The sequence below is a fragment of the Lates calcarifer genome, linkage group LG20 (assembly GCF_001640805.2).
Source record: "Lates calcarifer isolate ASB-BC8 linkage group LG20, TLL_Latcal_v3, whole genome shotgun sequence".
Classification (NCBI taxonomy): domain Eukaryota; kingdom Metazoa; phylum Chordata; class Actinopteri; family Centropomidae; genus Lates; species Lates calcarifer.
This window is the reverse complement of record NC_066852.1, coordinates 21,152,320-21,164,879: the sequence shown is the minus strand read 5'-3', so window position 1 is coordinate 21,164,879 and position 12,560 is coordinate 21,152,320. Positions and strand designations below refer to the sequence as shown.

The 12,560-nt window shown below is 38.6% G+C and overlaps 1 protein-coding gene, 1 long non-coding RNA gene and 6 other non-coding genes across 11 annotated transcripts; 7 read left to right on the top strand and 1 right to left on the bottom strand.

The window, feature by feature from the left end:
- Positions 1–527: 527 nt before the first annotated feature.
- Positions 528–6,631, bottom strand: LOC108893159 (ras-related protein Rab-34). Of its 2 annotated transcripts, none has more exons than XM_018691016.2 (11): positions 6,512–6,631; positions 5,561–5,780; positions 5,244–5,335; positions 4,690–4,755; positions 3,953–4,054; positions 2,693–2,757; positions 2,487–2,538; positions 2,290–2,371; positions 1,782–1,872; positions 1,523–1,630; positions 528–959 (listed from the first exon to the last, which is right to left on the bottom strand). In XM_018691016.2, the coding sequence occupies exons 2-11, from the start codon at positions 5,606–5,608 to the stop codon at positions 898–900; spliced, it is 768 nt and encodes a 255-aa protein (XP_018546532.1). In that variant the 5' UTR covers positions 5,609–5,780; positions 6,512–6,631; the 3' UTR covers positions 528–897. The 2 variants fall into 2 exon arrangements, with proteins under 2 accessions (XP_018546532.1, XP_018546534.1); XM_018691018.2 differs by having other exon boundaries at positions 5,561–5,638.
- A 660-nt stretch (positions 6,632–7,291) lies between these two features.
- LOC108894068 (uncharacterized) lies at positions 7,292–10,564 on the top strand. Of its 3 annotated transcripts, none has more exons than XR_001962747.2 (10): positions 7,292–7,385; positions 7,516–7,569; positions 7,960–8,023; positions 8,226–8,266; positions 8,472–8,553; positions 8,749–8,814; positions 9,024–9,101; positions 9,554–9,610; positions 9,799–9,855; positions 10,440–10,564. It is a non-coding gene; the product is annotated as an uncharacterized LOC108894068 (long non-coding RNA). The 3 variants fall into 3 exon arrangements; XR_001962746.2 differs by having other exon boundaries at positions 7,296–7,385; positions 7,491–7,569; XR_001962745.2 differs by having other exon boundaries at positions 7,306–7,569.
- Positions 8,075–8,146, top strand: LOC127143734 (small nucleolar RNA SNORD49). The gene has a single exon (XR_007815342.1). It is a non-coding gene; the product is annotated as a small nucleolar RNA SNORD49 (small nucleolar RNA).
- On the top strand, positions 8,310–8,383 carry LOC127143737 (small nucleolar RNA SNORD65). The gene has a single exon (XR_007815345.1). It is a non-coding gene; the product is annotated as a small nucleolar RNA SNORD65 (small nucleolar RNA).
- LOC127143732 (small nucleolar RNA SNORD49) lies at positions 8,598–8,672 on the top strand. Its single transcript, XR_007815340.1, has one exon. It is a non-coding gene; the product is annotated as a small nucleolar RNA SNORD49 (small nucleolar RNA).
- LOC127143740 (small nucleolar RNA SNORD65) lies at positions 8,865–8,938 on the top strand. The gene has a single exon (XR_007815348.1). It is a non-coding gene; the product is annotated as a small nucleolar RNA SNORD65 (small nucleolar RNA).
- Positions 9,382–9,459, top strand: LOC127143733 (small nucleolar RNA SNORD49). The gene has a single exon (XR_007815341.1). It is a non-coding gene; the product is annotated as a small nucleolar RNA SNORD49 (small nucleolar RNA).
- Positions 9,654–9,727, top strand: LOC127143739 (small nucleolar RNA SNORD65). The gene has a single exon (XR_007815347.1). It is a non-coding gene; the product is annotated as a small nucleolar RNA SNORD65 (small nucleolar RNA).
- Positions 10,565–12,560: the final 1,996 nt, after the last annotated feature.

The following is a 12,560-nucleotide window of genomic DNA, read 5'->3' as shown; positions in this document are numbered from 1 at the left end:
GTGTGTTTCTTCATGGTAGAAATGTGATTAGGAAAAAAATGTGAAGAACTTTCCCAACCTTTATGCCTTTTTTATATTCTATTTCAGAAGGACTAAAGGACAAAACTATCTATAATCAATGAGCTGCAATAGAAGTGTTATTTTTTCAAATAGGAGACAAGAGGGAACATGCAGGCTTACGAACACACACTTCCTTCTGTCTTTACTGAGCGAGGGAATCGATTGACCTCTCCGCTTGCCCCCGTCCCCACTAACAATCCCTCCATTTTCATGAGATCATGAGAACCCTTATGTCAGAGGAGAGAGATGCGTTGTGGGTATGACTGTGGTCATGGGAGCTGGCGTACGCATCGCATTAGCAGCGCAGACACGTGACGGGGGAGAGGGAGACCGGCGAGGAAACCAAAGAAATGCATTAGGCCTGGCACTGACATTTCATCCATAATGGGAGGGAAAACATTTTTTTCCTTCAGACAGAGTCAGACACGAGTTTATGAAAGCATAAACCAGAATGTTTTTGATAAATATACGTAACCAAGCATATCACAAAGCTTTATTTGTTGTGTAGCTCTGGACAGCAGTAAAAAACATTGCTGTGAGGACACTACTGTTGTCATTCTCTGGACTTCTTGTTGTTTACAGACTCAATTTACAATTCATTATGTCAAACCTACAATATGGATTTTTTTTACTCATTCCCCTATCAGGCCATCTGCAGAGCACCACAAATACAACATAATTTAGTTGACATGACATGGCTTTTCTTACGGGGACTATTCATGATACACTGAGCATGCTGAGTCCATATTTCAGTTTAATCTTCCTGTTCAGTGTGAATTGTTTTGCTGTGTAGTTGGTGCACTGTATCCAGGTGTTTGTCATTCTCTTCATCTCTTATCAGCAGCAGTTGGATTTCCTCTTGGCTGGTTTGTGGTCAGCTTCTGTGCTGTCTGTGATCCCTGTGTCAGACACAAATAAAAATAAAACACCTTTTACATTTTTATGGCATTATGATGAACATGGGCGATATAGATTAGTTTGAGTCAATATGGGATGGTGTAAATACTAAAGTTGTAAAAAATTATTTTTAAAAAAATGTCTTTTTCTTTGTAAGTTTATTCTTTGTCTTTCGAGACACTGGATAATTTCAAGCCCTTAAAACCCTCCAAGTCAAAGGAAAAGTCATTTTTGGTTGAACTCCTCACAACTCCATGCTCTGTCACACATATTGCTTAAAGAGTCCCTGTACATTTTATACCACTAACAGTGCTATCAAATTTTAGATTGTCAAAAAAATGGCTCTGCAAATGTTTCGCTACACACACAAAGTATTTTGGTGAGTAACTGAAAATTCTGAGTTTTTGAAATGGTGGATAGGTTCAAAAATAAATCAACCTAAAGTCATTGTTGCTGGAAGACACAGTCCAAAATCCAAAGAAATGAGAAACGATTTAGCTGGGAAATTAATCTAAGAAACAGTTTCCTCCTGAATGATGAGACTTTATGGAGCGAAAAGACTCACTGATAATGTCACCGACGTGTCTCGACCCACTTTTCTCGAGCTCAGACAAAACGTTGGCCTCAAAAGTCAGAGAGGCCACACGGAAGAAGAAATCCCTGATACCATCTCCTGGAACAATAAGAAGACGGAGGGGGAGAGTTTAGCAAGACAAAAGGAGGATGAAACAGAGAATGAAAAGCATTAAGGGATGATGACTGTGGGGGTCAGGCGGTGGTGGGACATGGGAATTTGTTCATGTTAATGTGCGTTGGACTCCCACCTGACTTAGCGGACACAGCCCAGTACTCCGCTTTGATTTCCTCAGAGAGTTTGATGGCTTCCCGCTCAATCTGAGCCAACTGATCAGGAGACTGAGGGGAGAAAAACAGAGCACAGGGTGAATGGGAGCAGAATGGGAGGACAGTGGTGAAGTGAAAAACAAGCTTCAGGCCATGGTCACTATGAAATTAGGCTAATCACCAACTAAAAGTGAGATGAGAAGTAAGACATTTAGAGCTGCAACCGTTAGTTGAGGATACGCTTAAAATAAAACATCTGTGACTGTTAAATACTTTAAATCACTATTATTTTCAGGGCTGAAAATAACAGTTTAATAATTGATGATTTCCAGACCCAAAGATAATGTCTTTAAATTGCTTATTTTGTCCAACCATACATCTAAAACCCAAAAATATTCAATTTATAGTTCTATAAAAAAAAAAGAGAAAAGCAGAAAATCCTCAGCATTTGTTTCACCTCCATCTCTATTTTTGATTAATTTCACCTACACTGAGGTCCTTCTTGGTACCGACAAGGAACAGTAAAACACTGGACGGATCATTTTCCTTCATAGCGTCTTCTAGCCACTGCCTACACACACACACACACACACACACACACACAGACACACATACACACACAGTAATAAGTCTTCTAATGGAATTTTTATGGCGTAATCATTAGTTAGTAATGGGCTATTCTTTACCTGGCATGTGCTAATGAGCTCACACTGCTTAAGTCAAACACCACTATAATGGCTGGGGAAGTGTAAAGAGACAAACAGTATGAACAGAGGTAAAAACAAGGTGAAAAGGTGTCAGAGGGTGGAGACAACATTCACAGTTTGAATCATTTACATTAGTCAAAGGTGAGAGGTGTAATAATACACTGTAGAGACGGAGCTACATTCACCTTGTGCTCCTCTGTAGTAGGTGGAGGCGATGCACTTGAACCGTTCCTGACCTGCTGTATCCCAACTGAAACAGATCAGACGAAGCTTTGATTGTTCTCATTGGGATATTTGATGGGAATGAAGGGGAGAGGGTAAGAAAAGAAAGAGGGGCTGTGGGATGCAGTCATGTCCAGCACTCATGATGGTTGTTCAAACTAACATGCAGTGTTTGGTAATGATTATAGATTAAATATAAGGAGATGAGAGTAGAGCCATAGTAAGTCTTAAAATGATCAGCTTTATTCAGATAAGAGTCTACAGCTACGCTAACGACTCAGTGAGGATGTGATGTTTTGATCCGTATGCTAACATCAACATGTTAACATGCTAGCAGGAACAATATTGACAATGTTAACCTTAGTTTAGCTTGTTAGCATACCAACATGGAGCTACAGGTAAGGTTTGGGGATCAACAAAGTTACTACAGTTTGTCCATGACAAGAAGAATGTTTGTACCAAATTTCATGGTAATCCATTCAATTGATGTTGAAACATTTCAATCAAAACCACAAATGCCAAACTCATGATGGTGCTAGAAGAGAAGTCAGGTGATCACTAACATCAGTAGGATTCATCCTCTGGGAACTATGAATGTCTGTACAAACTTTTTTCAATCTATCCAGTAGTTGTGGAGATATTTCAGCACCAAACTGTTGGAGCAAACAGCCGGCTGAAATTGTCATCCCTAGAGAGACACTTTGACACTAACACACGCCTAGCGCGCTAAATAAGGAGAGGACAACGAAGAAAAGGAGGAAAGAGAACGACAGAGAATAGGGAGACGAGTACTTGATGAATCACAGATGAAAGAGCACAGCTATGTTACAGGTTCACTGACTCTCTGTGTTCAGCTCATTAACTGTCCCGTGCAGTCTGTCTCTCTGGGATATTAACATTAAAATTACATTAGTACTACACACATGCACTGACGTGGGATGGTTAAGCCAACTTAGTGGAGGAGAAACATAAACACAAACAGTCTAAACAGGAAACTTATCAAATTAACTGGAGGACATTGTATGGCGCCATAATTATTTAATCATTGTAATTTAATTTACATAGAGATTGTTCAGACATTCAAGGACTTTAACTTCATCATGGTATGTGTTAACTCATTTGACCCCTGATGATCATACAGGAAGAGACAGGAAGTGAATTAGTTTGTTATGGGCTCAGTCTATGAACTGAGTGTTTCTACTGTGGTACAGCGACGTACTTACAGCTGTAAACTGAAGGGCACACCGAGCACCTCAAAACGCTCCATCTCAAAATCCACCCCTATGGTTGCTTTGTAGTTCTTATCAAACGCACCCTTACAGAACCTGACAGGAAGAAGGGAAACATGAGAGAGATAAATCTTTCAGTTTAATGCAACTTGCTATTTTTTATTCATTCATTCATTCAATCTTTTATCTAGAGTCTGGCGTTAGTAGTATCATCATTGTCTTTACCCTGAATGACATTTCAGGAGATCTAATGAAGGCACATAAACTGACTGCAGCTGCCTTATGTCACTCCTGTATCATCCTGGAAGTAACTCACACAAACTCAGTTAAACCCTTAATGATGATTTGGACCTTCATGAAAGAAAATGTGAATCTAAGCTCTGTCCACATGTTGACTGTGCGTGAGTTGTTTCTGTCCATTTGTGACTGAGCTCTACATCAGTACAATGACAGACCTTTTCTGTGTTCAAAGAATTTTATTTTGACACTTTTAGCATTTACTAATAGCATTTACTTGTTAGTGTATGAATGTTATTAATTTATGTAATGATGCTACAAAACACAATTAGGTTCAACCATATTTTTGTTATTAAATTGCAGCCACATACAAATGCAGAGGAAACATTTCAAACAGTCAAAGATCAGATTGAGCGCAAAACTGAATTCAAAGATAATCTAAAAGCAGCCTCATAATCCTCTGACTGATCTGATTATTTATAACTACGTCTTACCTGCTGATCAGACACGTCTTCCCGACTGCAACATCTCCCACCACAATGACTTTGGCGATATTAAAGCTAGCAACAGAAAGCCAAAATTGTCAACTCTCATTCATCACTCCACACAACAACACCTTTAAAAAGTCTGAATTTACACATGTGGAAGGTATACTTATTTTTACATGTTATGAGTGCTGAATATAGGGCTGACTAAATAGTCCCTACCAAATGCATTTTACTCTTGTTTGAGTTACATTTGCTAAAAACTACAGTGCCCAGCTGATTTAGGAATTTACTGAGTCTTTAAAAAACAAAAAAACAAACAAAAAAAAAACAAACAATATATTTGTAACCACTCTGTCAAGATATTACAGCAACCTTATCCTTTAAATAGACACACATTAACAAAGTCACTTTTGATGGGTGTGGGCAATGGTTGTCAGCTGACACAGCAGGACTTTAAGGACTTTGACAGAACTAATTCATTTAATTTAAACATGTATCAGATTGTGTTTAGTGGAAGAACAGGCAGCTATGTCGTCTCATTAACCCCTCTGTGATCTTACCTCACTGTGCCTGTCTTTGGTACCTGACAAACAGCCTTCACCTGTGGGTGGAAGCCATCTTTGGTGTGCAGCGCTGCATTTGGACTAAAGCACTACAATGAAATAAAAGGGAGTTAAAACAAAAATATCACCAAGACTGGAGTTACAAGGTTTTCTGGGGACAGGAGCATTTCGTAAATTTGCAGCTGTCCACTTCCAGAGAAAAATAAGTATTATTTAGAGTCTTGAATGCTGCTCTTTGCTCTCATCAATAGTAACACTGTTAGTTGTAATTGCATTACAGTGTGTGTGTGTGTGCGTGTGTGTGCATTACTAACCTTTGGGAGCTGAGTAATGATCCGGTCCTTCTTCACAGGTGGCAACATGCTGCTTCACTCACGCCTTCAAGCTGCCACCTTCACTGACAGCAAACACACTTTTCATTCACTTCAAGAAGACACACACACTTGCACGCACACTTAACTTTTTTGCTTTTTCCCCCTCACCAGTCTTCCACAAAATGAGGGAAGAAAACAAGTTAACGTCCCTCAAGATTTCCTGAAATAGAACAAAAGTTAAAATGTTGACCTCAGTTTCATCAGGGTGCAAAGAAAAATCTGATTTTTTACTTTTCCTCTGAAAATAGAAACATTTTGCTGTGAACTACCATCAACATGCCAGTGATAAACATCCATGGTAATGTAGATGATACAGTGGATTCCAAGAGGTCACATCAAATGAGGGTACAGTACTGTTCAAACGTTTTAGGCACTTTAGATTCTTGTTCATCACACAGTACCATCAGGGAGACAACCGATCTGCCCTAAAGTCATTCTGCAGCAGGACAATGACACTAAACACACAGCCAGAGTCATAAAGAACAAGAGGCCCAGTAACAGATGGTCTAGACCCAACAGAGCCCTGAACTCAACATCATGGAGTCAGTCTGGGGTTACATGAATATACAGAGGTCACTGAGACAGAGTAAATCCACAGAGGATTGATGGCAAGTCTTTCAGGAAGTACCTGCCAAGATTTTTTTCTGTTTACTTCGAATGATGATAAATGAGAATTTAAAAAAAAATGACATTATTTTTGTCCTAACTTTATTTCTACAGCCTAAATTTTTTTTAGCAGTACTCTATTATCCTCTTTTGTGGCAATAATACAATCCAAATCATTTGGGTGTAACAGAGCGTGTTTGCAAATTAAAAACTGTGCATGTGCAGAAAATAAAACACAAACTATATAATAAATACATTGTGTTAAAGTAAGTTTAATAACTTTACCTGAAACCGCAGAGTAGCAAAATGAAATGTGTTCTGGGTCTGGAGATATGATGTGACATCCAAAGTCTGACAAGAAAACAAATCCTGAGGAAAATGAGGCTGAGCTGAGTCTCCACTGTTTATCTCCTGACAAACAGGCAACTAATAAGGCCCTCCATGTAATTAGTGAGGAAAACCAACCTCTTAAACAGCGCCACCCTGTGGTCGTAGGGCATTCTCACTCTTACTAATGATTAAATTATAATGTAGCTACATTTTCTTTTTGAATATCTAAATGTTTTTTTTTTCTTATTTTGATTGACGTGTGTTGACAGTTGGTAGTGAGAAAATGACAAATAATGGGAGGTAAGAAGGGATTTACTCAGATAGCTTTGAATAAAGACACTTCTTTTTGTCTTTCTTTGTAACTTTATTGAACTTTTATGAAGTCTTACAACCAAAAAGGAATTGTTTGAGCTCATGCAGAAGAGAAACACATAATATATAAGTAAATACATAAATAAACAAATAAAGTACAATTAACGATATAAAAAGTCTCTAAAATCACATAATATCACGGTCTGATTTACAGTAATTCTGTCTTGTGTTATTTTTGGAACATAATTAAACAGTGTTTACAATACTGAATAAAAATGGACTGTAGGTAAACAGATCGTGGTTAAGTTAAAGTGAGAAACTGTTCATGAGTGCTGTTCACCCTCCGGTGCAGCAGAGGGCGACATGGCGCCTTTCACGTCTATTTGTACGTATTACGTTTATTTTCCGCGACGCTCCGGGTTTAAAAGCGGTTCCCGGCCACAGCAGCGCTCCTTTTCGTTTTTTCACCCTTTGGTCTCTGTGATAGTGTCGGAGCTCAGAAGATTTAATTGACCTTGTAAGCAAAGTTTAACAAACCCACAGCCATAAGTGTCAAAACAAAGCGCTAGTTGAACCTTAGTTTTTAGTCTTTAGTTAAAACGTGTGACTCTGTTTGCTGCAGTGTAACGTTAGTTTTGTCCGGACAGGCCTCAGGCAGCCACGTGGAGAGGACTGAAAGATGAGGAAGAGAAAAGATAAAAGTGAGATTTGATATTCTTCTTTCACGTAAAGGGTGTATGTTAATCTAGTGCAAGATTAAGTGGTTGTCTGTGGTATAATATCTATATTCTGCTGTACTTGAAGTGTATTCCGTTATAACACCGTGAAGCCATGGCTACTGTTGCTTTCTTGGGGTACTTTGTGAAGTAAAATTACTAGTAACGCTTATTTGATGACTGCACTGGCTGAGTATTTAGCAGAAATGTGTCATTTAATTGTAAATGTACCAAATGCTTTTTTTAAAATCCCGATTTCCATGTTCCAACATGTCTGATACAGTATCGCCCAGCTATAGACCCTCCCTGGCAGTAATGTCATTTACATTTTATTAAAGTTTTTAAAAACCATGACTGTCTGCTTATTTTTCTCAGGTGAACTTCAGTCTGGCAGCTCTTTACATGAGTTCATTACGTCTCCTCGTGTCCCTGGGAGGAGGTAAGTGACACTGAAGTCAACCCAACTATCTGCTGTCTCAGTGCAGCTGATGTCAGTGATGAAAGCTGTGAATAGGAAGTGCCGTCTGATGCGACAACTGACGATGTTTCTTGCTCACTGTTCTGAGCCTGCGAAAACTGTATTTGACTTCAGTCTTTATGTACTATCAATGGAACTTAAGTGTTTTATATTTTTGTGACAGGTCAGAATGTGTGTTGAAGATGATGGAGAATAAAGACTGAGGTTGGTTTAATAGTGCACTTTTGCTCTTGTAAAACATTAAATGTGGTGATGAAATCTAAACTGAAATAGCTGGAATTACCGGCAGATTGTTCAGTGGTGACTCTCGGTTTTCTGAACATTATATGAAGCGGTCCTGTTACCTGTCAAAACAAATGGACTGAGCGTCACTGTTAACAAATCCTAACTTTGTTGTATCCTTCTGCAGCTCTAAACACAAACATGTGAGCTGCCAGAAGAGACGTTGTCAGGGAAATACACCTGTTGATGACCAGCTGTTTAAACAATGGGTAAGTAAATGCGTCCTCATTACTGTGGTATTTATATGAACCCTTGCAGTGATGAAAACCTTGAATAGGAAGTGCCGTCAGATGCGACAACTGAAGACGTCTCATCCACTTTTCTGATTCCTAAATGTTTCTCGAGGAATTAATTTGGCCTTCTTCACAGCTTATCTAAAATTGTACTTTTCCTTCTCGGACAAGTTCCCCTGCAGCAATGAGTATCCTCCCTACTACACAGACTGACTCAAGACGATCCATTTTATGCAGGTGAGTTTGCATTTTCTGCCAATAAAAATGGCAACTAGCAGCAGCTTCTGTTGTGATGAAACTTAAACTGAAATAGCTGGAATTACCGGCAGATTGTTCAGTGGTGATTATTAGTTTTCTGAACATAAAATGATGACAGCATCATTGTCTTGAATGGACTTAATCAGTACTTGTTTTTCACAATCTTGAATTTTGTTTTGTTTCTAAAGGTTGAGCTGATTCCTTTTTGAAAGAAGATAATTCATCTCATGGCATACAGCTGCAACAACACCTTTGACATGGTCCTGGTAAGTTGCCAGCATCAAACTAATTTATTAAATCAGCCTTGATGACTATAGCTGACATGGCGCTAGATCAAGCAAAATCCTTGACTCCTGTTTATGCTGACATGCTATGTTTTTCACCACCAATCACCTCAGCCATGTGATTTGTACCTGCTTTAATACAGTCAAATACTGCTAAGTGCCAAATAATACTGCTTAATTGTAAATACAAGCGCCTTTGAGTCTTAATGTACAATGGTGAGTTAATTAAAAAGCTAATTTGCCCAAGTAAATGAATCTGAGCAGCAGTGATGAAAACCTGGAATAGGAAGTGCCGTCAGATGCGACAACTGACGATTATCTCTAATCCACTTTTCTGAGTCTTTTAAGCTCTGCATTGCCAAGATTTTTTTTTTTTTTTTAAAGTCTTTCCCTGTTCATATCTCATTGCTCTTCACATTTGTCTTTGTTTACAGGTGTCACTCTGTCAAGCTTACTCTGTCCCCCGAGGTCTGCTGTCAAGAATCTGACAGGTAGCTTTTAAACTCTAACATGCAAAATATCTGTCGTCCTTTGTTATGATGAAATCTAAACTGAAATAGCTGGAATTACCGGCAGATTGCTCAGTGGTGACTCTCGGTTTTCTGAACTCTAAATGGCAGCATTATGCAGAACACTTGGATCAAATTGTTTGTAGATCAATTCCCTCTCTATCTTTCAGAATTTGATCTGAGCAGTTGCAGTGAATCCACCTCTGAATGCCTGCAAGTTTCACATGGTAAGATATTTACAGTTCATTCAATTATAAGCTCATATAAGATAATTGCAGCAGCAAATATTCACAGAACTGAAAAGCGAAGATGTTTCAGAAAACCCTGTCTCTAAAGCAGACATGCTCTCTGAAGATATGTTGAGTGTTTCATATGTAATTTTCCCTTGTTGTAGAATGGTTTGGATGAGTTTTCTCATGTGGTCTTAACTTGGAAAAATACAGTTCAGTGGATTATTTAATCTTATACAGATTTCAGATTACAGAAGTATAATCATGAGAAAAGTTTACAGCATTATGGGAGGAAAAATAAGCAAGTGAATGTGTGGTTTTCCTCACTAATTACATGGAGGGTTTAATCAGTTAAGTGTCTGCTGTCTGGAGATAAACTGTATCAACTCAGCAGCATTTTGTTCTGCCTTGCAGAGTTAATATTTCCAACTGTGAGCAAACTTTGATGCAAAGTCGCACAAGATTAATGTAAAATTTCCACTACAAGACAAGTGTATCAATTAAAGACAAAAGGTCAGGAGTACGCGAGTACATTTTGTGGTTTTAATTTTCCACATCTAATGAGTGTATTTCTTCTGCAGATAACAAGAGGAGTCATGGAAACTGGAGACTCTGAAAATGGATGTGTCTGTGCTTGTTCAAAATCATGACACCATGTAAAAATGTATTTAATGCTTCTTAAATAAATATTGCATCAATATTTAAACAGTCTGAAATGTCTTTTTGAGCCACCACTACTGCACATGACCAAATCCAACATAAAAATCCAAACTAAAAGTGATAGAGCCTAACCTCACTAATGTAAATGAAGACAAAATAATAGAACCACCTGTTGGTATAATGCAATATTATTCACCTGCACTACAAATTGCATCCCTCCATGCTCCTCATGTGCAGGTATGATTTATTGCATGAGTGTTATATTTACAGCTTTTCAGATTGTAAATGATTGTATTTGCCTTGAGCGTTTGGCTTCCTGTGAAGTAACTTAATAACAGGCCACTAAAAACTTGTAAAGCAAGTTGATTTTATGAACTGCATTTACTGAATCCTGCCTCTCACTAATGAAAACAGACCCAGCCTCCTCAATATTTTCAAATGTTTATCACTTGTATTTACACAAACCTAAAGTCACATTTGTTTGACTTTATGTTGCTAATGTCGTCCCACAGGTGTCTTGAGTGGTGAAACAATTTTCCAAATTGTGGATAAGGTTCTTCACTAATGCAACATTTAGGTGCATTAGGTTTGTTTGAGTTGAGATGAATGTATTCTCTTGGTTACCAAGAGAAGTTGAGGGATCAGAGATGTCTAAAGATGACAGGACATGCTTAGAAGTGCACAGGTCAACTGATTGAAGGGGAGTGAGACTTGAAATACATGTTTTTCAGGATGATTTAAAGGTGTTTGCCTCAAAATAGTTTTCTCTCTCTGTTTAAGGTCAAGGGAAAGAGCCTGGTCATAAAATGGACAGAGTTTCTGTTTGTTTTCTTTCTTAAAACCCTTTTTGTGTTATAAACCTTATATAACTGTATGATAAAACCCTGTGATGGAAGACACCACAAATCTATGCCAATAGTCTGTTAACATGTAGACAGCTCAAAATAGCATTTCAGAGGATTAGTGTACTTGGGCAAAAGAGATGGTAGATGTGTTTTGATCCCACAAAGCTGTGTTTTTGGCACTTAAGATGGTTATAGAAATCCTGCCTTCCCATTTCTGTATTTTACTTATGAGAGGATGTCAGAACTCACATCTGGAATCTAAACCTGCCAGAGCTGCTTCTGTGTATCTGGCCTGAAGGATTGTGAACCCTCTCAACAGAGTTCAAGATATGAGTTTACTCATGAAATTCAGAGTGGATGTTGCTGTAACATCTACACACAAAAGGCTGAAATGAAAGCTAATGAAAGCATGTCAAGATGCAGCAGTGTGTGTAATGTCACGCCTTTATTTGAGGTTGCTCTGCCCAATCTGCTTATAGGTGTTGACTTTATTTTTACTGAGCTCTCGTATGCCGTCTACTGTATGTGTGTGAAGTACCTGGTTTTGTCTTTAGTCATATTGCACTTGGCAGGCTCCAACTTTACAGGTAAATGCTCTGTTTTCCTATCAGTCTTCTGTCACTTGAGTTCGTTTTTACCTACAAGCTGTTGACCAGCTCCATTAGTAGCTCATGGATAGCACTTAAGTAGATGTTGGCACGCTAGTTTACAATATGACATTTAGGGTAAATCCCAGGTAAGAAGGCTCTCCATGGAAGGTATTAGAATTGGCTTCATTCTAAGATAACTAAACTACAGTTGTGCACTGTGGTCGCCTCCAGGCAATTGTGGTTTCTTTCATCTGTTGGAGCAGTGTTGATGGCACAAGTTGTGCCTCTGGGTCAAAGCTCCAAAGATTAACTACACTCAGATATTTCTCTTCAGTGACTAAACTGAATCCAAACAATCCTCAGTGAATCCTTTTAATTCAACATTTTCACTGTACTAACACTATGTAATAACTGTGATGCCTTTCTGGATTAGGACATTTTGATGGGTGGATGTTGTCTTCTATGGCTTATTGCCAACATGCAATAAAGGGACCTCCAGGCGTAGGAAAGAGTTCGGAGCTCCCCTGGTAGAGAAAATGTATGCTTAGTATGTGGTAATTTGTACATGCTGTATACTGAAATTGCAGTGTGCTCTGTGTTTGGCTCC

Coding starts and splice junctions, on each gene's coding strand:
- LOC108893159 (XM_018691016.2), bottom strand. CDS start 5,608: ATGTTGCCACCTGTGAAGAAGGACCGGATCATTACTCAGCTCCCAAAG. Junction 5,336..5,560: donor TCATTACTCAGCTCCCAAAG/GTTAGTAATGCA, acceptor ATTTCATTGTAG/TGCTTTAGTCCAAATGCAGC. Junction 1,631..1,781: donor GGCTGTGTCCGCTAAGTCAG/GTGGGAGTCCAA, acceptor TTATTGTTCCAG/GAGATGGTATCAGGGATTTC.